The sequence below is a fragment of the Leucopleurus acutus genome (genome assembly GCF_964270905.1).
Source record: "Leucopleurus acutus genome assembly, chromosome: 8".
Taxonomy (NCBI): domain Eukaryota; kingdom Metazoa; phylum Chordata; class Mammalia; order Artiodactyla; family Delphinidae; genus Leucopleurus; species Leucopleurus acutus.
This window is the reverse complement of record NC_139151.1, coordinates 5,895,265-5,920,915: the sequence shown is the minus strand read 5'-3', so window position 1 is coordinate 5,920,915 and position 25,651 is coordinate 5,895,265. Positions and strand designations below refer to the sequence as shown.

The 25,651-nt window shown below is 38.0% G+C and overlaps 1 protein-coding gene across 3 annotated transcripts in view; it reads right to left on the bottom strand.

Annotated features, from left to right (window-relative positions):
* Window positions 1–25,651, bottom strand: part of ARHGAP32 (Rho GTPase activating protein 32) — a gene marked incomplete at its 5' end in the record, with an annotated part of 264,616 nt that overhangs the window by 165,705 nt on the left and 73,260 nt on the right. For 2 of the 3 annotated variants that reach the window (XM_082844492.1, XM_082844493.1), the window contains one exon: window positions 7,720–7,835. The exons of the other annotated variant lie outside the window; for it this stretch is intronic. In XM_082844492.1, the coding sequence (XP_082700618.1) occupies window positions 7,720–7,835 (116 nt within the window). Of the gene's footprint in view, window positions 1–7,719; window positions 7,836–25,651 lie in introns of those variants that run through there. 3 annotated transcript variants of the gene reach the window in all.

The window sequence follows — 25,651 nt, the reverse complement described above, 5'->3', positions numbered from 1 at the left end:
AGCCACAACTACTTAGCCCACGTGCCACAACTACTGAAGCCCATGCGCCTAGAGCCCATGCTTCGCAACAAGAGAAGCCACTACAACAAGAAGCCCACGCACCACAACAAAGAGTAGCCCCCACTTGTCGCAACTAGAGAAAGACCACACACAGCAATGAAGACCCAACGCAGCCAAAAGTAAATTAATTTTAAAAAAACAAACATAATGTCTCTGTTGGTTTTTGAGAAGCCATCTTTGCCATATCTTCCTATGTATTAGGGTGTATTTCTAGGCTTTCCATTTTACTCCCTTATGCCCTCTATTCATACCAGTACCACAAGTTTTTAACTATTGACACTTTATAGCAATGTCTGCTCACACTAATCCTCTATCCAACATCCTTGCTTTTTTTTTTCCCCAAAGTTTCTTTGTTAAATTATTTGGTCAAGGTCAATTTCTTTCAAAACCAATTTACCTAGGTTTTTACAAGGATTCTTATTATCCCATTAAATTTATAATAAACTGACATCTTTATGATGTTGAATATTTTGTTATGAACAAGGTATATCTTTTCATTTGTTCCAAACGTCTTTTATGTCCTTCAGTGATATTTTAAATTTTCTTCATATAGGTTTTAGAGTTCCTTATTAAGTTTATTTCTGAGTATTTTATCTTCTTTGGTGCTCTTAAAAATGGCACCTTTTCTTCCATTATATCTTTTAACTGGTTACTCTTTGATACACTGTTATTAGCCTTATTTTGCAGATGGGAAAACTGAAATATATTAGTACATCTCAGTCACTCCAGATGAGATAGACCATTTTCTCCTAGAAGTTCTCACTTCCCAGCCTGAAGAGGACACTAAAACAAGCCATTCTCACCTCTAGAGACCCACTAGACTAGGTGACAGACACCAAGATTCTGCCTCACTGAATGCCCCCTTCAGAAGTTTCCTCTCAAAAGCCATGAAAATAACTACCAGTGGACTTCCAATTCAAGATTGCATATATGTTGAGAAACAGGGCTCTCCTTCTCCAAGTCTCTGAAAAGCCAGTAAGCCAAATAAAAGGAAGTAACTCCTTAAGAGATTAATATGGGTGGGATCAGCAGGCCAGAAATCTCAATCAACTTCTGGAAGACAAAAAAGCAAATGGGATCATACTGACTGGTAAACCGGCAGAGAAAAACAGAGGTTCAAGGAGGCTACACTCCCACTTCTCTCCACAACAAAAGAGGTACTTGGCCCCAAGGAATTAGTGAAAACTGGAAAATTACTCTGTAAATAAATGTAACAATCAATTAGAAGGACTAGGGCTCCTAATGTGGGTGTTTGCACCTAAGAGAAGGCAGAAGCTATACACATCATGGGACTGCTGGAGAAAACACTGTAGGGGGAGGAAACAAAGAAGGGCAATATTTAGCTTAGCAGTAAAATCTTCAATTCTGTTCAGTCAGAACAAACAGAACACGTACATTGAATGAATCAAGCTGCAAACCTGAAGAAGAAAGACAATAATCTAAATTTATCACTGTATAAATATTATGTCAGTGGATATGTTATATCTATACGTGAAGAAGAATGCTTAGAAATTACTTCTCTACTCAAATTGAATCTGAAAGATTAAAGAAAAGGATGAAATCAGTGGTCTAAAGAAGCGGTCCCCAACCTTTTTGGCACCAGGGACCAGTTTCATGGAAGACAATTTTTCCACGGGTGGGGATGGGGCAGGGGGAGGGGGCGGGGGGGGATGGTTCAGGCCGTAATGCAAACAGTGGGGAACGGCAGATGAAGCTTCGCTCATTCACGCACTAGCATGCTCACCTCTTGCGGTGCGGCCCGGTTCCTCACAAGCCACGGACCAGTACCTAACGGTCCACGGCCTGGGGGTTGGGGACCCCTGGCCTAAAGAACAAGTACAAGAAATACCTCAAATCACAAAATCAAAATGTAAAGATAAATACATCATGAAAAAAAGATTAAGGAGACCAAATATGCAATAAATAGATTCCACAAGGAGAAAATTATTACAGATAAAAGAGGTAATAATTAATAATAGATAACATTAAAAAATCTTTCCTAATATGAAGACTTGAATCTGTAGATTGAAAGTCACTGAGCTCCAAGTTGAAGACTTGATGACAAAATACACATAACTACAAATAAAAAGAAAATCCTACAAGCATTCAGAAAGAATAAGTTGCCTACAAAGGAAAAGAAAAAAAACAACATTGGGCTTCCCTGGTGGCACAGTGGTTGAGAGTCCGCCTGCCGATGCAGGGGACACTGGTTCGTGCCCCGGTCCGGGAAGATCCCACATGCCGCGGAGCGGCTGGGCCCGTGAGCCATGGCCGCTGAGCCTGCGCGTCCAGAGCCTGTGCTCCGCAGTGGGAGAGGCCACAACAGTGAGAAGCCCGCGTACCATAAAAAAAAAAAAAAAAAAAAGTAAACCATTACAGCAAAACACTAGGCCTGGGGGTGAGGGGAGAATGGTGTTAAACAGAAGAGTACCAAAAGTCTTATCCAGAGAGAAGGGGACTGAAAGAAGTATCTAAAGACCTTATCTTAAAAGGAAGGGAAATAGGAAAGAAAAGAGAGCACCAAGAGGGGAAAAAAACAGCCTACCTAAGTTAAAGAAACTGTTTGATTTGCAAATTATAATAGAGAAAATGCATATCTGCATATGAGAGCATGGAAAAGGGAAGCTAATCACTAATGGGAAGTAAAAGCATAGCAGAACTTCTAAAATTAAGTTATCTAGAAAGGTTTTGCTTGTTCTGATTGTAATCTTCGCAGGTTTGTCACTTTATGTATTTTTTTTAAAAAAATGAAATTGACTATATTACATTTATAAACAGAGCTTTAAGTGTTTCAGAGATTTTCATTTACTAAGTTTGAACATGCAATTGAATGTTTACAAGGGTTTAATGTTAAGTTGAATCCAAAGCTTAAGGAGAAATAGAAAGAAAGTTAAAATTTTAACTTTAAATAAACAACTTAATAACCAGGAACTTCTACATAGTTTTATACAGTTTCTGTGCTCTAAGGCCCTTCTTGTACATCATAAAACTCATACAGACAAACATACCTTGGATTCCATCCCAAAGAGTTTAATTAGTGAAATACCAAGAAAGTCTTGTAGGAGCATGCTTCACGGTTAATTACAAAGACAGCCTAATGGCTAGACTCCAATACTGAATAAAATTTTCTGAGATTAAGCAATGTTCACATCAGACTCTGCTGATTATCATTAAATTTATTATTTTTGTAACACTAATCAGAGTATATTGGGTGATAGTTATATTTCATATTGAAAGAATATTTTAGGGGCTAACTATACTCCAGATCACACAACCAAAGTTACACAGTAATAGAAATATCTTTTTTTTATAATGCAAAATACACATCTTTTTGGTATTGTACATAACAGATAATTAAGGGTGTGATGACTATGAAAAGTCACAGAGTATAAAATAGGCCTGGGTGTGATATTGATATATCTGTCACTGGTAAGCTGTTAATGCTACCTCTCTATCCTGGGAATCCTAAAATGAGGAATTTCTATAGAAGACAAAATAACAGTCAGGGTATTAAAAGCAGAGAATCGTGAAATAGCTTTATGGGCTTCCAGAGGAATTTAGCCATTAAAATAGCCATCCTAGATCTGAAAGAAATGCAAGGACCTAGAAGAAATACCATATTCCAAGCCCTTGTTACCTATTGGGACTGCTGCAGTATCTTCTAACTCATGGCCTCATTTCAAATAAGGCAGAGAATGAATAAAGCAAGCAAGCAACCAACCAATCAAATGCATGAGCCATTATCATTAGTTCTATGATGCTATAAACCAATAAATACATTGCAAAAAAATTAAAATATGTACACCAAATTATCTGGTTTAACTAAAATCAGAAGCTTCTCTTCTCACTTAAAATCAATTCTCTTATAAATGGAGATACAAGTGAAGATCTGACTGAGAGATCTGGGCATCTGTAGACTCTTAATTTTAAAGGTATACAAGTTCTACAAATGTGGTTTAATTATGTACTATCTCCGTAAACATTTCAAACTATATGTCATTGTTTGTCATACATACTAGGCTATGAATCTGCCAACAATGAGATACCAGAGAACATTAAACAAGATCATATGATAAACATTTCTACTCTCAAATGCCAAAGAACTAGAACCTCTCATGATTGTGAGTAGTAATAATTCCCAGGTGTCCTCAAGGTCATATTTTTAAAAGGTCACATTACTGTATGTACTACTTCACTTTTATGTTGGCTGCATAATTTATACATCACTGGTGCTCAAAAACTCCTCAGAGAAGGAATTTCAGAACTGAGAAATAAGCTGTAGCCTCTTAAAAGTTATTACTTACTAGAAAATAACACTTAGCAGCAGATACATCAAAATTTTTTATAAAACTGAAGTCTTTTACTTTTAACATCAGTTACACTGGGGTTCAAGATTTTGCTCTACCATATACTGACAACATGGTGTATGTGGCTTTCTGAGCTACAATTTCTGCATCTGGAAGATAGAAAATAATAATACCTACTTTACAGGATTAATAAACATGTAACTGATGGACTGTATCACATTTGGCTTAGTACACTGCATAGAACTCCTAAATAAATTTTTCTCTCTTAAAAGAATTAAAACATTTTTGTTTTTCCTTTCTGCCTTATATTCCCCTTTCATATTTACAGCAGCATTCTTCTAATGATCCCTAAGGACTATTCTACTCTAAGGACTCTGGGGATCTTGAAATATTCTAGTCTAAGAACTCTTTTACCGTAATGGTATGATTGATATTAACTTTACAAAATGAGAAATCAGAAAATGAGAGATTTGAGAGTCAGGGGTAGGCAGGTTAGAACTACTGCCATGAAGGGAGACTGACCAACTTCCCACAGAGCTATAACATAAGAAAAGTTACCCCTTACTCCAACCAAGTCCAAAACTAAAAGTTATTCCAAAAGCTACTGGACATAGTGCTCCTCTGTGAGTACCTCCTCCTAAAGCAGACGATGACTGGCAGCACCAGAAACCTACACTTCAGGTAGCTATGACTTTACCCTCTTAGCCATGGTGCCTCAAATGACACAGTGCTATTCTTTTAAGAATGAATTTAAAACCCAGCTCAGAAGCTATTCAGAGAAAAAGAAGAGCACTCAATCTTCTGCCCTTATTCTGTGTGTGTGCATGCATGGAAATTAATGAGTATGTAACCATAATGACAGTTTGGTTAATGTGTATTAGCACAGATTTTAAAGAAACACATAAAACTTTTCTATATATATTTTTAACTATCAAATTGCCTTTACAGAAACAACTCTCATATACAGCACTGAATCTACAACTGGTTCTCCCAAGGTTACAGCTGCAACTCCCACTATCCACCACTTACCACCTTCGACACCCACACACACTTTTTTCTGCAAGGCGCTTCAGTTGGAAAGCCACTGTGAACATTGTGCAAGCACTCTGCTGCCACATTTCCTTATGTCTGACTGCTGAAGAGGTGAGAAACACTACATGGAATGTGGCCTTACCTTGATCTCTTTGTTGCACTTATAAATAAAATAAGATCAAATCTCAAAGACATATTTGGTTTGGGAGAGTCATGGTGACATTCAGCTATGAAATAATATTGTAAACAGACAAATGCTCTAAAGTACCACAGTTTCCTAAAACAATGCATACACTAGCTCAGTTTCTCAGGATGAAAACGTGGTCACATAGTCCTAAGGAAAAGAAAAGCTCAGTCTTACACAGATTTGCTTTTAAACTGAAATGTCAAAAGAAAATCCCAGGGCTTCCCTGGTGGCGCAGTGGTTGAGAGTCCACCTGCCGACGCATGGGACACAGGTTCGTGCCCCGGTCTGGGAAGATCCCACATGCCGCGGAGCGGCTGGGCCCGTGAGCCATGGTCGCTAAGCCTGCGCGTCCGGAGCCTGTGCTCCGCAAGGGGAGAGGTCACAACAGTGAGAGGTCCGCGTACCGCAAAAAAACAAAACAAACAAACAAACAAAAATCCCAGACAGCCTCCTGTTGCCTCACAAGTAAATGGAGGATCACAGTACCAAATCTATCACAACAACAAAGTCCAGGTTGTTTCTTCCTTTGACAAATATGTCAAAATAACTTCCACAATTTTAACACCAGGCCAGTTTTAACACAAACATAATAAATACCTCATTCCTACTAATTGTTCATGACACACTGACCATATTTAAAACTATGCAATATGTGACGCATCAGCACACCTTGGGAGAGAAGTAGCTTACTCAAATAAGAAAGGCTAGGGACTTCCCTCATGGTCCAGCAGTTAAGACTCTGAGCTCCCAATGCAGAAGGCCCAGGTTCAATCCCTGGTCAGGGAACTAGATCCAGCATGCCACAACTAAGAGCCTGCACGCTGCAACTAAAAGATCCCGTGTGCCGCAACTAAGACCTGGAGCAGCCAAATAAATAAATATTAAAAAAAAAAGAAAGGTTAAAATAAAACTATGGAGAGAATGAGAAGGCTGACACAAAAAAAGAATTTCATATGCTAATAAAATAGTTCATTTTCATACTTTGAACACTGAATTATTCTTTAAAATGTAAAACATACTTCTTATTCATTTTAACCACTGATTAACAAATTTAGTGTGGGTTATCAAGAGTTCCTAATATTCAATCTCTTCTGTCATTTAACCTAGACTTTAAAAATAAAATCTGTAGATAAAGAAATTCTTTAACTTGAGAAAGGAAAGACTCTTTGAACACTAAACATAAAGACAAGATCTGATGAAAATAATGATCTGTTCTCCTACCCAATTACTCATAAATAAGACTGTAAAATATGTTTAATTGTCCATGTGGCTGACAGTGATAATATGCAGTACAAACTTCTAGCGTTTTTTTTAATACCTCCAAAAGAATTAATTTGCTAACCCTGTTGAGAAAGAAAAGCCAGAATAAAGTCTCCTAAAATTTGTAACAGCACAACACAATTAATACACAAATGGCACTGTGTCTACAAGTTGGGTGAGACCTCTTTCTTCACCAATGAAAGAAACTTGGAGAGCTGCTTAATCAGGAGGCATTCTCAAACACTTCAATTTTGAAGTTACAGCTAGAGATCAAACCAAGAGAGACTTGCCAGGGTGGGGGGCAGGGGAGCTATAAGGGGAGTGAGATATAAGGTCAGAAGGCTTTGATTCATGAAACAATTAATTTGTACTTAATCAAAATGTTTCATACACATGAATAAGGCAACAAAAGCAGCCATACATACATACATGCATACACACACACACACACACACACACACACACAGAGAGAGGAACCTATTCTAAGAAAAAGAAGAAGAAAAATCTATTAGATTCAAATCCAAATCACATCTGTTAGGTACAAATCAGATATACGAAGGGGTAGTAGTTCAGTCTCTACCTGAAATTCCTGAAATGCTACTACAAAACCTGTCTAACACCTTCTCTTCCTGGTGTTCTAACAAGTCATTTAAAATGCCTTTTACAAGCTCAGGACAAGTTGTGGAATGAAGAGTGCTATGTACAAATAGAAACCTGTCCTCTTCAGCTCCAAACCTTCCCCCAGAGAAAAGAAGTCTTACTGGAAAAGAGATTAAAACAAAGAGGATGGGAGGGCTGGGTAGCACAAGTGAAGGATGTGGACAGAGGGACAAAGGTGAGAGAGGGAGAACTGACAGCAAATTCCATAATTACCTGAAATGTTCTTCTCTTTCTCCCTCTTCATCGTCAGTCACCTGGGTTATAACTTCTGAATCCAAAAAAAAGACACTGTCATCTCCTGAAGGGCTACCCTCACTTTCTGTTTCCATCTTGTACTTCAAAAATTTAAACCTCAAGCCATGGACTAAAGAACAGCAGTTTTCAGGCTGTTCAGCTCTACTGATGTACACACAGGTGTGCAGCTGAGGCACCAGTGATATGTGATCATGCTGGGCCGAAGTTTATTATGTGCTAGGTTAATTGCAAGTGAGGCAAAGACAGGAAATCCCATGAAGCACCCTCACTGTGTCAGACTGCTACACCTGTGACACCAGACCCCTCCCACTGCCTTAGGCTCTGTGACCTACATAACCAAATGCAGCACCCAAATGAAGGTGAGTTTTCACTAATTATTATTCATTTAATAACTATTCCTCTCTTCTCAAACTTTCCAACTAATAAGTTAAAAAACAGAAGTTTCCAAGATGCAGACTTCTCTTACTTATATCCTTTTTTCTCTCAGACTTTTTTTTTATCGAAGTATAGTTGAGTTACAATGTTGTGTTAGTTTCAGGTATACAGCACAGTGATTCAGTTGTGTGTGTGTGTGTGCGTGTGTGTGCGTGTGTGTGTGTGTGTGTGTGTGTGTGTAGTCATTTTCAGATTCTTTTCTCTTACAGGTTATTACAAAATTATTGAGAATAGTTCCCGGTGCTACACAGTAGGTCCTTGTTGGTTATCTATTTTATATGTAATAGTGTGTATATGTTAATCCCAACCTCCTAATTTATCCCTCTCCCTGCTCCTTCCCCTTTGGTAACGATAAATTTGTTTTCTATGTCTGTGGGTCTATTTCTCTTTTGTAAATAAGTTCATTTGTATCCTTTTTTTTTTTTTAGATTCCACATATAAGGGACATCATATGATATTTGTCTCTGTCTGACTTACTTCACTCAGCATGACAATCTCTAGGTCCATCCATGTTGCTGCAAATGGCATTATTTTGTTCTTTTTTAATGGCTGAGTAATATTCCATTGTATATATGTACCACATCTTTATCCATTCATCTGTCGATGGACATTTAGGTTGCCTCTATGTCTTGGCTATTGTAAATAGTGCTGCTCTGAACACTGGGTGCATGTATCTTTTCGAATTATAGTTTTCTCCAGATATATGCCCAGAGGTGGAACTACAGGATCATACGGTAACTCTGGTTTTGATTTTTTAAGGAACCTCCATACTGTTCTCCACAGTGACTGCACCAATTTACATTCCCACCAACAGTGCAGCAGGGTTCCTTTTTCTCCACATCGTCTCCAGCATTTATTATTTGTAGACTTTCTGATGATGGCCATTCTGACCAGAGTGAGGTGACAACTCATTGTAGTTTTGATTTGTATTTCTCCAATAATTAGTGATGTTGAGCATTTTTTTCATTTGCCTGTTGGCCATCTGTATGTTTTCTTCAGAGAAATGTCTATTTAGGTCTTCTGCCCATTTTTTTATTGGGTTTTTTTTGTTGTTTGATATTGAGCTGTATGAGCTATTTGTATATTTTGGAAATTAATCCCTTGCCGGATGCATCATTTGCAAATATTTTCTCCTATTCTGTAGGTTGTCTTTTTGTTTTGTTTACGATTTCCTCAAAGGAGACAAGAATATACAATGGAGAAAATACAGTCTCTTCAATAAGTGGTACTAGGAAAACTGGACAGCTACATGTAAAGAATGAAATTAGAACATTCTCTAATACCACATACAAAAATAAACTCAAAATGCATTAAAGACCGAAATGTAAGACCAGATACTATAAAACCCTTAGAGGAAAACATAGGCAGAACACTCTCTGGCATAAATCACAGCAATATCTTTTTAGATCCGTCTCCTAGAGTAATCAAAATAAAAACAAAAATAAACAAATGGGACCTAGTGAAACTTAAAAGCTCTATCTCAGATTTAAGAAAGGTCAACTAAAAACTAGAAAGGATAACACTGCATGAAAAGGTCTCCTGGGCCAAGCACAATGGGAGGCACAGTTACAGATCTCAGAGGTAGGGAGGATCACAATTTATAGAGAAGACAAGCATGGTCTAGAGACCTGCCCAACCTCATGCCTTCTAGTATTACATCCATCTTTCCTTCCCCACAATAATAACTGCCACATACACCTTTGCTCAAGTATCCAAAGTGGGACACAGCAGCCAGGCTTGTCCATAGCTTTTTAAAGAAAAAAGAAGTAACCATCATAAGTTAACAGATGCTGACAATTACGGCAAATAAAAGCATGCAACATTTTTACACACAACTTAAACTGCAGATGCTAAACTGCAGATGCCTAGAGCAGCAATAAAATGACTTGCTGGGAAATGAGTGAAAAGTATAGCATCTACAACACTGGCAACAACATAACTGTTACTTAAAAAACAGGCATGCTGGTACCAACCACTGACATGTCACCCATGCATGGCCGTCTGCCCTTTACCGAGCAGCCAAACACTGCTGAGCCTGGTTTTACATTAAACCTGACCAGATGAAATTTTAAAAGGCATCCACTGGGATACCCTTGAATTTTCATATTTGAAAATAAGCAAAATTAACCCTCTAGCTGACTTTGTTTATATGATACTTTTTCCTTTCTACAAAACTACAATTTACTTTATGTGTTACTGTTTTAATCTTGTTGCTTCAAAAATTATACAGTTTTAATCCATGGACTATGTGGTCATTACATGTATTCCTGCTAGAAACTGAAATTTGCTATCAGGTCTGGGAACAAATCTGGAAAACAAACTGTTCTTGAGAGCAGCTACACTGGAAAAACTCCTGAACAATTTATACAGAGATATCTTGCAAACTAGTCTAATGATTTTCACTCAAGACAAATCCAGAGAAATTTTGGCCTGAATAACTATAAAAAAAAATTAAAGGATTATTGAGATCTCTCTATACCATAAATCCCCTATCATTTTCCAAAGATTCCAAAGAGATGAAATTAAATTTAATCCCTTCCTCATTCCATCCATTGAAATAAATTCCCAATGGAGCAAAGATTTAAATGTAAAGAGAAAACCATAAAAGAAAATCATGGGAAAGCTTTGATCACCTCACAGCGAGGAAGTCCTTTCTACGTATAATTTTAAGAAGCCCTGAGACCACAAAAGACTGATACACTTTACCACATACAAATTTTAAAATCTTCCCTAACCAAAAAAAAAGGTTTTAATTGTGAATAAAGTAAAATGTAATTAATTAAGAAAAGATATTTGGAACATATCACAATGGGTTAATTTCCTTAATATATTAAAAAAGTGCCTATAACTCTTTAAAACCCAACAACCCAAAAGATAACTAGGCAAAGGGCATAAACAGAATAATAATAGAAAAATATGAAAGAATCTTAAAACATAAAAAAAAGTATTTAACTTCACTCATAATAAAAATGCAAAAAAACAAGATTTTTTTTTATCTACTAGGCAAAGATTTTTAAAAGTTTTAACAAGCTGTTTCGAAGATGTGGGAAAATAAATATACACTGTTGGTGGAAATACACATTGGTATAACCTCTATGTAGGGCAATCTGGCAAAAAAAATCCTGTGTTTTCATGAATCCTACTTACCTTTCCTTTTAATCATTTCTTTTGCTCTTTCACTCTCATGGTTGATTACGTCCCTTCCTCAAGCCCTTTCAAACAGGAAAAAGTGACCTGTAAGCAGAATTTGTACACAGCACACTATGGGCAGCCTGACTAACGTCAGATCACTCAGGAAGCCTCTTCTAGTTCTGCTGCCACATCAGAACCCTACCTCCCTGTCCTGCACCCCTGCTGCAGCGAGAGCCTCCTCCCCTCCCAACCTGACTTATACACCAAGCAGACCTCCCAACACTTGTTCTCACAGTTTTGACTGTGCTATTAGAAGTTTAAAAAAAAATGTTTTTAACTTCAGAATCAACATGTGTTTTTTCTGTTCCCTTCTTTGATAGCTTATGAAAATGTAGAAAAAACAAAAGATAATGAATAGCAGGGAGGCAGGACAGGAACCAAGCAGAGTCAGTCCCAAGGTCACCAGAAGCTGAGTGAGGGACTGGCCGTTCCTGCAGACCACAGGGTGGCTTTAACCCTTTTTCCTGATTGGCTTAAAACCTGACCAGACTCCACTTCCACAACAAGCTTCTTAGAGCACAAGTCTCTGACCTAAACCCGGGGAGTCATCATCAGTAGTTTAGAACCAGTTGATTCTTCATCTTCTACTGACCAAGAGGTAAGGAAGCTGAGGGAAAGAGAAGTTCCTAATCCCTGCAGGAAAAGCATTCTTAGCAACAGTTGAAGAGTCCCAAAGTAGAATGCATTTTTTTTCCAAGAGAAAAACAATTTAAAGATATAAATCCACTAAAATTTAGAATGAATACATAGTGTAAGAATGGTTAATGATGGATGGCATTTGAACATTAGAGGAAAATCTTCAGTCACTGGAAATATTTTAGAAGGATTCTTGCCTAATTTTTCTTATACAATTATTTGATACACATGGATACATTATACTCAGACACACACTATTCATGTTTAGAATACATAATTTTCTTAAGAGTCCATTTGGTATATCTATGTGTAGAGTCATAGCTGTGAAGCATTCTGTGGACAAGCTTGGTCTACTTGGTTAGAAAATGGAACATTCGATGTTAGAGAAGACTTTGCTTCATTAGAAACTTGTATTCAAGGACAGCTCTAACTCTGAACTGTTCAAAGAACTAAATAAAATTTCCCCCCAAAATGGCTATCTGAATATGTCATCCCTATCACAAGAATATATTCATGAAATAAAAAGTTCCGTTTCAAAAAGCTGTGTATAAAACCTGGGGTGAAAAACAGTTTTCAATAGAAGTGCAAGTATTTTGAAGTCAAACAGACATGGGCTCAAATCTCAACTATACTATTTATAGATAGTATGGTTTGGGGCAAGTAACTTAAATTGCATCTCAGTTTGGTAATCTCTAAAAGAGGAATAACAACCTTGTAAGGTTAGTGCACGGATTAGAAATGATGCATGTAATTATCATATTGCACAGTATAGATGAGACCCTCCCAGAAATGACAGCCATCATCCTCATCTTCATCACTGAAGCCATAAAATGTTTTTGTTGTTGTGATTATATAAAAACTGAGGAATAAAATATTTTAATCTGAAAATGTTTGGCTTATCACTCTGTAATTTTTACTATTATTAAGAAGAGAGTAGTAATCTAATAAATAAAAAGAAACCAATCTCAACTAAATTAAGAGGCTGTTTTCTAATTATTTGAATCCCTTTTATGAATGTGAAGGATGCAAAATCAAAAATTAGAACTAGGGGCTTCCCTGGTGGAGCAGTGGTTGAGAGTCCGCCTGCCGATGCAGGGGACATGGGTTCATGCCCCAGTCTGGGAAGATCCCACATGCCGCGGAGCGGCTGGGCCCGTGAGCCATGGCTGCTGAGCCTGCGCGTCCAGAGCCTGTGCTCCGCAACGGGAGAGGTCACAACAGTGAGAGGCCCGCGTACCACAAAAAAAAAAAAAAAACTTTGTGGGCAATTCTTACTTTCATCTTTAAATTTATCCACAATTTTTAATTTTTAATATAAAAATGTATTCGCTATTTCATTTTTTAGTTTTAAAGAAATTAACTTCATGAATTAAAAGATCTAATCCAGTTTCTTCCCTTGAATAGCTGAATGCTAAGTTTCCATCTCAATATACCATAGAAATCAATGATGTTAAATGAATAAATACATATGAGTGAATGACTGAAAAGTTTAGGTCCTTAGCATAGGGAATACAAAGGCAATGTGCATAAATAAGGCAACACTGTTATACAAACCAAGATAAATCTAAAGTGGAGAATGAAAGCAAGAAAAATAGCAAAGGAGAAAAGCAAAAACAAGTATGTGGCCTAAATAACTAAGAATATTAAACAGACATTCTTTACATATCAGGATCTGAGAATCATGAAATAAACCTACACATCAGGAGTTAATATAAATTTAATCCCTCCTGTATAAATATATTTCCTATCCCAACCTATGAAGAACCAAAATCCATGGTACTTGCACCCCATCAAAGAAATCTAATGCCCATACTATAAGTGTAAAGACTGTATCAAATTCATAAACCACTTCGTTTCACTTCATTTCCCTTTTCAAAAATTCACAAAATCCAACCCAGGAAATACCTTGTTCCAGTACTCAAGAGCTCCAGGTGCTCTTGCTCAAAAAAAAAAAAAAAGCCATGGTAGCAGCATTAACATATTCTAGCAAGTGAAATTAAAGTAGTCAGAGGCTGCAGAGAACTCTGCATCTACCTTGACACTGGCACACAGAAGACGCAAGCTGCACTAAACTTAAGCATTCCACTGGCTGACTCAATAAATAACAAAACACGTGCTTTATGAGACATGTTAAAAGCTAAGGATCTCAGGAAATCCTCACTGGCTAAGCAACCATCTCACTGGTCTGAGGGACTACTCATTTTTTTTTTTTTCAATCTACAGATAAAATAAATCAAAACTATAATTGTTAACAATGAAGTCTGAAACAAGGTTTAATTCTTCTAGCAACAAGCTAAAGGTCACTAAAATACAACAAATTCATGTAGTGCTTAAAGGAATATACTGGTTAAAAGTAATTAAAAACTTAACAGAATCAATCATCTTTTTAAATGACCACTGGATAGTAAAACAGTATTTCCATCTGAGAAAATCTATAGGACTAAAGGAAGGAAGTGGACCACAGTTAATTCACGTAAAAGTATAGGATTAATTATGGATTAAGGATTAATTATGCCACAACTGATTTGGTAAAAAGGTCTTGTAAAGATAATGAAAGTTCCGTATTCTTTAACATAATGGTGAATTAAAGGAAATATTTCTTGAGCTAGAATTTTTACTGAATATGCCATAGTCAGCGAGATACAGAACAAGAAGGCCATGTCACTTTTACAAATTTAGGGCTCTAGAAAACTGTGGTCTTGGCAAAAAAACTGTCTGTGCAATACGTCTGGTTACTGCTTAACTAGACTTCCTCCTAATGTTAACAATACTGCAAAAAGAAAAATGCTAAATGTACATTTAATGAATAATAATCAGGGGAGAAAGCAAATGACCTCCATCTCCAAGGAAGGTCTGGGGAAGTCTAGAAGGTACTAGGATAAAATCACTAGGGGGAAAAATTAGGGCTATACCCACCCCCCAAGAAAAGAGTTACACTAAGCCTGCATACTTGCATAGCTCAGGGTATTGCATAAACTTATTAGAGATTCTCCCACCAAACTACATTGAAAAAATGCCAACAAATCAAATGTCTTCAATCTACTGTTTACCTCCTGGTGTTCTAACCCGAACAGATCACTCTACTATATGCTGATATGAGACAAGTAATTTTAGCAGCCTGCTACTTATCTTACATATCTTATTCTGCCTTCTCCAGTGCTATCACCCAGAGAGGGTGGCAAGAATAAAGGTGGGTGGGAGTCAACAATGACGAGTATTACAGAACATTTAACTGCTTATAAAATGATAAGCCTTTTGCTTGTCACAATCATCCTATCCTCAAGTAATAGATGTTAAACCCACATTTCTAAATATTAATCTGAGGTACATTACTCTGATTTTAAATAAATCAGATCAGATATCAATAATTCTTCAACTTTATTTTCCTAGAAAGGAGAACTAAGTTCCTACCTGCTCATTTAAATTTATTTCAGGAAACAGGCATTTTTCCCATTATCCTTTGTTATAGAAATTTGTCCTGCTAAATTTTAGAAATTGCAAAATAACACTAAAGTGAATCTCTTAAAGAGTAAAATATAATAGAAAAGCAAAATGAACTTAATATAGGTAGTTCTTTAAAAGATACAGATTTATGTTTAAATTTGAATGACACATTAAGACTTGACTATTTGCCTATTTCTTCTGTTTTTGCTAGCACCAGACATTAACATTATAATCTGTGGTGCTTTTCACATGATATTTTCAAAAGATATAATGAATACAAAGTACATTTTATGATGTCTCATAAAATGAGACAGTACTTGCAAAATAATAAAGTTTCTTTTTAATTTTTTTTAATGCATTTATTTATTTATTTTTGGTTGCGCTGGTTCTTTGTTGCTGCGCGCAGGCTTTCTCTAGTTGTGGCGAGCAGGGGTCACTCTTCGTTGCGGTGCGCAGGCTTCTCATTGCGGTGGCTTCTGTTTTGCGGAGCATGGGCTCTAGGCGCGCAGGCTCAGTAGTTGTGACGCACGGGCTTAGTTGCCCCGCGGCATGTGGGATCTTCCTGGACCAGGGCTCGAACCCATGTCCCCTGCATTGGCAGGCAGAGTCTAACCACTGCACCACCAGGGAAGCCCAATAAAGCTGTTTTTGAGTGTCAATTCAGAATCCTCAAATTATATCACTATACCTTTGTGGTAAGATAAGTATGTTTAGAAACTCAATTAACTTGGTGCTTACTGATATACAATTCATTAAGCTACTGTTTCACTATTACAAGTAGTATTCAAGTTAAATATACAAAGCAACTGAAAACAACAGTACTACTTTTGAGTCCATGGTTTCCATTTTAGAAAAGTTGGATTTTTTTAATTTAATGAAGCTCAGATAATTCAAATTCCCTCCGTGCCACTTATTACCCATATGAACTTGGGCAATTTACTTAAGATCTCTGAAGTGCAATTTCCTCATCTGAACAAAATAAACATGCCCAATCATATTGCAATCAAAGTGATTAGATAAAACAGTATACATAAAGCACCTATGGAACACAACATGTGTAAATAAAAGATGCTAAAAAAATGGAAGGTATACTTAAAAGAAAGATGTTTCATGAATCTAGGTTTAGGATCTACTAAAAATATGTTAAACTCCTTCAGAAGAGAAATCGAAATTCTCATAAGGGCTCCTTTATAAATTACTAAAATATCACTATCTCACCTGAAGAAATATCACAAATACCCAGTGCAGTGTACAAAGTTTTCCAATTGTTACAAACCTGTTTTTTAAACAGTTGGTTTGTTTGAATCAGAAAGCCCACACATGACATTTTAGTTAGTAAGTTTTTAGTTAATAATTTAGTTAATAATCTTGAGATTTAAGGGCTTCCTCTCCTCCTTTTTTTGTCACATATTTGTTGAAGAAATCTGGTCCTGTATAACCTCTAGCATTCCAGGCCTTGTTGATTATATCTATCCCAACAGTGCTGTTCTACCGGTTCCTCTAGCTCTCTTATTTCCTTTACAGGCATTAATTCCTAAAAGCTACATTGAATGCTTTAGTTTCATGTTTTTTGCCTTACCTACCAGCCTTCTAAAATAAACATTAATCAAATGAACAGCAAAATGGTAAAATGATACAAAATGCAAAGACAAAAGTAACCAAAGGGCCATAGATAATATATTCTTGCATGACTTAACCAGGCATAGTGGGGTAGCTATCCAAGGTACAGCATATTAAGAAGTTTCAACTGTTGTTTAACTTCTAACCTCAAAGGGCTCTTGCATCCTCTACTATCATCTATGACATTTTTATGTCCTCCTACACAATCTGCTAAGGACAATGGCAATACCTGCACACACCTGAACAATCTATGACTAATACCAAGACTTTACCCAGTATGTCTGTCACTAATTAGTTTCTATATTTTAGGACAACACAAAAGCTGTGTGAACTATGAAATATTCTTAAAGGACAGAAACATAATCACTCCTCTTTGAGCAGGAAAAGGAACAACTGATATACTGGAATAAATGATCAATTACGTGAAAACAGGTGAAATGCAGGACTTATCCCACTCTAGTATATTAAACCTAGTTCATCAACTCAAACATTTGATATTAAATGATGAGCAGGAATCAAGAGATCAAAGATAGATCTATAACAGGCTGCATATCTGAGAAAACATGGATTCATGATATAATTAACACAGAGGGGTAAACATTAACAAACCTTCATGAGCTTGGAAATCCAACCTGTTAGTATCAAGTAACACAGGTTTGCCAAGGAGAACTAGACAAATCTCCTCCCCATTCCCTGCCACCCAAGAAAACATTGTCAACTATCTGGCCAGTCTATCAGAATCTCCAAGTCAAAGAACTACTAAAACAGTGAAAGATTCTACAAATAGCAACTATATTCACAAACTAACAAGGCATTCTTAAGTGAACAAATGGAAAAGACAATTCACCATGCACTGGTTTATTCTGCCAGTTGAACAACCAGCCAGTGAGTATCATCACCCATTCTGTCATTTTCAAATATAAAATACAAAGTAGATACCAGCAAAACAAAAATACCACCTTAGACTATTACAGTAGTTTACTGTTTTCAAAGCACTCTGACATATTTCAAAGCAAATAACAAGTGACTAAAAGAAACTAAACCAAGTGAAGGGTGGGAATTTTACATCTGAAATAACAGATTTTAGAAGACTACATTTATAAGAAAAAGCACTGAGAAGTGAATTTATTATAATCTTTCAATAACTATACAGTCTAACATTAAAGAGCTTAATAACAACAGGTGTAACACAGGAAATAAACAAACAGTAAAGTATGGTCACTTAACAGCATTGTTTTCCAAGGAAAAAACTGAGGCTATTTCTCCAAGTGTGGCTTTAAAACAGAGGATTCTCAATCCTTTTTTCTGCCCCAAAACAGTTCAAGGATATGCACACACTCATTAGGAACAATGACTCATAAACTATTTAGAGATTTATTTTGATGAACAACCATTTGAAAAGCAAATTATCTTTGAGAGGGTCAAGCTTGTTGAGCATTCAAACCTTAAGGGGAAAATTATTTTAATGAGAACTTAATTTAGTTGAAATCAGCAACACACACAAAAAAATTAGTTTTAAAGAGGGGGAGGGAGGGAGGAAGAGCTGGATGAAATGAAGTCTCTGATCAGCTAAGGCAATATGAGGGGAAAAAGGAGGAAGGCAAAAAGTAAACTCTGTCGTAATCCCTTAAAAATTAACGGATGAAATAGATGTAAATCATTAACCAGAATATCTGGGGCTATCAGTAAGGGTATCAATACCCTTCCTCAAAACATTCTGCAAATGACACTAAAGTGACAGAATGCTCAACTGTATGGACACAGGTTGTGAATCAATATGCGGGTAATTCTTAAGCTGTTATTGATATTTTTCTTAGGCAATCTTCTCTGAAATTAGGAACATTCGCCTGAATGAGTATCTGGTGCAAATGCCTAGTCTATGACATGATAGTAAAGAAGAATTTGGCCAGTGGCTACTTAAGGCTGAAAAGGATGAAGGGCCAGAGAAACATTTGTGTCAGAGAACACAGAGAACTGGAAACAACTATTAGAACTTAAAGAAGTTTCAGAGATTCCAGTATTTTCAAAGCTAGAAGAAATCTTGAAGACCATCTACTCTGAAGTCAGTTAGTAAACTTAACTCCAGAAATGCATGTTTCCTTTTTCTACCTTTCTATATGGTAAATTTTCACATAGTATCTCATATTAATTCTGATGAGATGGTGTGATCAGAACACTGTCTCTGAATTACATATGAGGAAACTGAGGCTTGCCCAAAGTCAAACAATTTATAAGTGGTATTAACCTCTTGGGTTATTTGAGAAGGAAGAGATAAAACAACTCCTCCACCAAGAAATTTCAAATTATTTCCCAGTCCAAAAGTATTCTTTCTGCTTTCCCATAACACTTGCAAAAACACTTGCAAAATACTTTAAAAATACAAGAGAAACAGGCATAAAGAGGTAAAGTGATTTGCCCAAGGGACACCAGGGTGGAGGGAGCCTGAGATTATGCACTTAACCACGAAGTCATGCCCCCAAAATGGTCACCAAGTATGATCTCTTCTACTACAACACATTTCTGTAACACGAATTAGTTCATATGAGGTTGGTAAGTAGGGGAATGTGTCAACATAACTCAGATTACATGTGACAATTTTTCCCACACATTAAGTTTTCAGCCAGGTACGTTCAGTTTAACACAAAGTTCTCTACACGGGTGAATGTGGCGGTAAAATACAGGGATCAGTGGACTGCACATGATGCCCACTCGTACCACTTTGTTGCTGGTTCAATTTGGTCCCATCCTATGTCTTGGGCTTTACGCACGGTGCTTCCTCCTTTTGGTGTACTTGGCCTTTGTCTCTGTTATCAGCAGTCTCAACCCTTCATTCCACCACTTTCTATCAAGCAACCATCACCCTATTTAAAAGGTAAAATCCTAGGACTTCCCTGGTGGTCCACTGGTTAGGACTCTGCGCTTCCACTGCAGAGGGCATGGGTTGGAACCCTGGTTGGGGAACTAAGATGCCACGTGGCACAGCTCAAAAAAATTTTTTAATTAATTAATCAAAAGGTAAAATCCTAACTTAACTGTAATATTTCTTTACCTATTCAAAATTTGACGTATCTTCTTAACTGTGCTATTATTAGGATCGTTATTGCTCTTATTAGTGCTCTGGATATAAAGCTGTATAGACTTTGAGTGATTTGTGCAACCATATTTTTACACATTACTGCAAAAACAACTGTATAAAAAATAATGTTTTAAAAACGGTATCAGGGCTTCCCTGGTGGCATGCAGGGGACACGGGTTCGTGCCCCGGTCCGGGAGGATCCCACATGCCGCGGAGCGGCTGGGCCCGTGAGCCATGGCCGCTGAGCCTGCGCGTCCGGAGCCTGTGCTCTCACAACAGTGAGAGGCCCGCGTACCGCAAAAAAAAAAAAAAAAAAAAAAAAAAACGTATCAATATTTACTACATACTCCGTTATGGCCCATTAGTTTTACTACAAAATAAAACTGCTACCGTCACAACTACTGGACACCTAACACAACAGAACAGTTATTCATTCCCTACCCATCTCAGTGCCTTCCATATAAACCAAATGCAGGCGCTCCTCAGAAGGTACGTAAGAGAACTACACAAACATGTACCACTAGGCATCAGAATTACATGAGTAGTTTTAAAAAAGACAGGTTTCCCTACACACACACACACAGACCTACTGTATTTCCAGAGACCAAATTCTAGAATTTGCATTTGAAGTTCTTCAGTTGATTCTATTTATCCAACAGCCCAGCTGTATAACGATCAGGTACTCACATAAGAGAGCAATAAGAACAAAAATTAAGCCCCCCAGATGATATGCTTTTACTTTCTGAAATGGTCAATAATCCAAGCGAAAGAAACAGCATTCCTAAATGAAGAGTATTAAAACTGTACGAATACCACTTTTTAATCCTGTAACTCAGAATTTATCAATTCAAATATGAAGCGTTGTTCATGAGATGTATGTGGTTACTGAGAGGCTGGAAAATGAGTGAAATAGTAACATAACTATCAACTATACCCTCTAACCAGTTGCCTGATATACAAATAAGTCCCTCATTGTGGGAAATGGAAGGAAAAACATGGTATTTGTAATATATGACAGGTAGGAAGTTGTCATTTCTTGGCTCAGAGCTCTGACAACCTTTGGACTTTTTTATTTTGGAGTTCTTCTATCTACTGAGGCAAATTATTCTCGTTAAGGCTAACCAATATTACCATACTAACCATTACTAACCATACTGCTTAATTTGCCTCAACATAATGTACACTATTTCTCCATTAATATTTCTTATTTAAATGCTCGTATGAATCCACCACAGTTGGTAGAATCTTACAGCTACTACAGTACATAAGGTAGTACAACTGTCAACATTCTAGATGGCAATTAGAGCAAAGTATGCTTATATACAATGTTCTAGGAAACTTCATAACATGTTATGTACTTAAGTAATTGTAGTTGAATATTTGTGATCCAGAATACTTACAAAAAGGCAAAAAGTTTTAGTTTGGGGGCAAAAAAATTGCTCATTTTACATATAAACAAACCTTATTTGGACCACCAAACATGACTGATCTGGATCTCAAATTATATTTTTATCTGGCCTTTACCTAGCTGTCCCCAAAATATATATGATATCTGAATTTTATTCTCCAAACCACATCAAAGGTTTATATTTCATAACTGTACATTTCAAATAAAATACAGTATAAAGAATCAATGAGTGAGACTTCCCTGGTGGTGCAGTGGGTAAGAATCCGCCTGCCAATGCAGGGGACATGGGTTCTATCCCTGGTCCGGGAAGATCCCACATGACACGGAGCAACTAAGCCCTTGGGCCACAACTACTGAGGCTGCACTCTAGAGCCTGCGAGCCACAATTACTGAGCCCGCGCGCCACAACTACTGAAGCCCGTACGCATAGAGCCTGTGCTCCGCAACTAGAGAAGCCCCGACAAGGAGAAGCCTGCGCACCACAACGAAGACCCAACACAGCCAAAACTAAAAACTAAAAACGTTTTTTTAATTAAAATCTTTAAAAAAAAAAAAAGAATCAATGAGTTTTCATTTGTCTAAGCCTCAAATGTTCTGACTCACTTTGGAAGTGCTGCTATTTGAAATTTAAATGATGTAAATTGAGATACAGGGTAATCAAGAGATGTCCCCAAGGCAGGATCACACTGCTAAGCTCAATGAAACTCCCATTTCATTGAAAACGGACAAAATCACTGCTTCAGGTACACCAGAAAAATACCCAAGGAGGTATTGGGTATTATTGACACAAAGGATGTGGTTTAAACCTATAGCAGCTAAATTTTAATCTTGCATTTGTCAGAACTACTTGCCAAAGGCAAATGACAGAAGGTTAATAATGCACTGAAATTTCCTGCAACTGGCAGCAGGTAACAGTAATGGAGAAAAGTGACGGATGTGAGAGCCTGAGACATCACCCCAGTACCCTGTAACCCACATTAAGTAACGTACTGCGAGACATGCCAAAAATAGTGTGCCTTATTTCAGCTGCATTAGGTGAATTCTGCATTATGCAAATATAAATATTAAACCAAAACTCCTAAAAATGTGACAGGTTCCCTTATCTTGAATTAAATTTTTATGTTAAAGATAACATTTTAATAGTGCAACATTTTCATAACCCTACATAAGCCATTTAAAAACAGATTTACTTCAAATAGACACAGTGCTTTGCATAGCCAAAATGACAAATCTTACATGAAGATGCTACAGGAATGATAAATGAGGCATTAAATGAGGGCAGGAAAAGATAGGGAAGGAGACTCTACACACTCTAGTTTTATTAAGAGGAAGGTAGGTATGTTTTAAATATTTTTTTAAAAAATAAAAATTTTAAAAATCTTGAAGGGAAGAACAATAACTCATATTTATCTTATCTTGTCCATGCTTGTTGCTCAAGAAGCAATTTTTAAAAGAGAACTGCAGTAGGACTCCCCCCCAAAATCCCATAACCCCAGTCTAACGATGAGGAAAAAGTCAGACAAACTCAAAGTGAGGACACTCTACAAAATAACCTACCAGTACTAATCAAAACTGTCACGGGGCTTCCCTGGTGGCGCAGTGGTTGAGAGTCTGCCTGCCGATGCAGGGGACGCGGGTTCGTGCCCCGGTCCCAGAAGATCCCACATGCCGCGGAGCGGCTGGGTCCATGAGCCATGGCCGCTGGGCCTGCGCGTCCGGAGCCTGTGCTCCGCAACGGGAGAGGCCGCAACGGTGAAAGGTCTGCGTACCGCAAAAAAAAAAACAAAAAAAAACCAACTGTCAAGGTCATCAAAACTGCGGAAAGTCTGAGAACTGTCGAAACCAAGAAGAGCCCAAGAAGAAATGATGACTAAAGGTATCTGGTATCCTGGAACAGAAAAAGAACATTAGGTAGAAACCAAGATTCAAATAAAATATGAACCTTAGATAATAATTATGTGTCAATATTGGTTCGTTATATGTGACAAATGTGCTATACTAATGTAAGATGTTAACAAAAGGAGAAATTGGAATGGGATAAATGGGAACTCTATACTATCTGCAACTTTTTGGTAAATCTAAGATTACTCCAAAAGAATATTTTTCTAGAGAACTCTATTATAAGGGATAGAAAATGCAACTGAAACTGGATTAAACATAAAAGAAATTTGTTGGATCATATGACTGAAAATACCTAAAGGTTGCTCTCACTTTAGGTACAGAGACATTCAGAGGGTTCAAATGGTGTCAGGAAGGTGTCTCTCCAGATGTTGGCTACAGCCTTAGGTTTCATGTACAGACAGTTCTGCTACAATACTTGCTTTGAAAAGGCAAATTTGTTCCAAAGTTATTGTTATATTAGGAAACAATTTACACACAGCATGAATTTTGCATTTGCTTATACATGATTTCATCTGCCAAAAGCACTAGGTTAGGAGCCAGCAAACTTCTTCTGTAAAGGGCCAGATAATAAATATTTTAGGTTTTGTGAACCATATGGTCTCTGTCACTCAACTCCACCTTTGTAGAAGAAAAGCAGCCGTAGACAAGAGTAAATGAATGGGCACGGATGTTTTCCAATACAATTTATTTACTGAAACAACCAGGCACTAAGCGAATGCAGAAAGCTGCACCCAGCTGAACAGAGACCTCGCACAACTCCCTGAGACAAGGAGCCGCGCCCAGCCACGTGTGCTGCTACCACTTCCATCTGATTTCTGACCAGCCTCCTCAGCCCTAACCACAGGGGGCCACACTCCCACACCACCACCACCTCCTCCTCCGGTAGCACCACAGTGTCCATTTAATTGGGCCATCTTAAGATTTCCTACCCACTTCTGATCAGATCACTTTGTCGCAAAGACACTCTGCTGACTGGCCTGGGCTTGAGTCTCGGACTTTATCATTGCAACAGGAAGGTGGAGTCCTGCTTGGTCCCTAAGGAACCAAGACTGGGGCAAGAAAGGACTCCCAAACCAAAATCAAGGGCTACTGCAAAAATAAGAGTGAGAAAGTCAGCGCAAGAGAGAGAGGAAGAGGGAGAGGGAGACAGAGAGAGAGAGGAGGGAGGGTGGAAGGTGGGGAGGGGGGAGAGAGAGAGGGAGGGAGAGAAGGAGGAAGGGAGGAAGGGAGGGAGGTTGTGGGGGAGAGAGAGATAAAGGGCAGGCAGGTGGGAGGGAGAGAGAGGGAGGGAAGGAGGTAGAGAGAGGGAGAAAGAGAGAGAGGGAGGGAGGGAGGGAGGTGGGGAAGGGGGAGAGAGAGAGAGGGAGGGAGAGGAGGAAGGGAGGAAGGGAGGGAGGGAGGAAGGTTGTGGGGCAGAGAGAGGGAGGGAGGGAGAGAGGGAGGGAGAGAGGGAGAGAGGGAGAGAGGGAGGGAGGGAGGGAGGGAGGGAGGGAGGGAGGGAGGAGAAAACAAGTATCTAGTACAACCTCTATGTACAAGAGCTAGAGTGGCAGAGTTTGACATGTCATTAATTTATGCAAACTCAACAATACCTATTCAGCACTGGGTTTGATTCCAAGTAATTTAAAGACATGCATTTTTAATACAACAGAGCTTCTTAAAAAATCTGACAATATATTTCACTTGGTGCGGAATTAAAAGAAAAATAGCAAACCTGTTTCATTGCTGGGAAAAAACTACAATGAAATTAGTGATGACAATATGTTTTTATTCTTCTCTTTATAGCAAATTTAAAGCGTTTTCAAGGATACTTTTTTTTTTTTTTTTTGGCGGTACGCGGGCCTCTCACTGTTGTGGCCTCTCCCGTTGCGGAGCACAGGCTCCGGATGCGCAGGCTCAGCGGCCATGGCTCACAGGCCCAGCCGCTCCGCGACATGTGGGATCTTCCCGGACCGGGGCACGAACCCGTGTCCCCTGCATCATCAGGCAGACTCTCAACCACTGCGCCACCAGGGAAGCCCTCAAGGATACTTTTAACTACGCATTCCTGTCACCTTGCCCACTGACTTCAGAACTAACCCATGGATAAAGTGCAGCTCATGGATACTGAAGCAAGCAATCAGTTTCCAAAAAATATATTCTCAAAGCTTACAAGGACAATGGAAACTTCCTTAAGT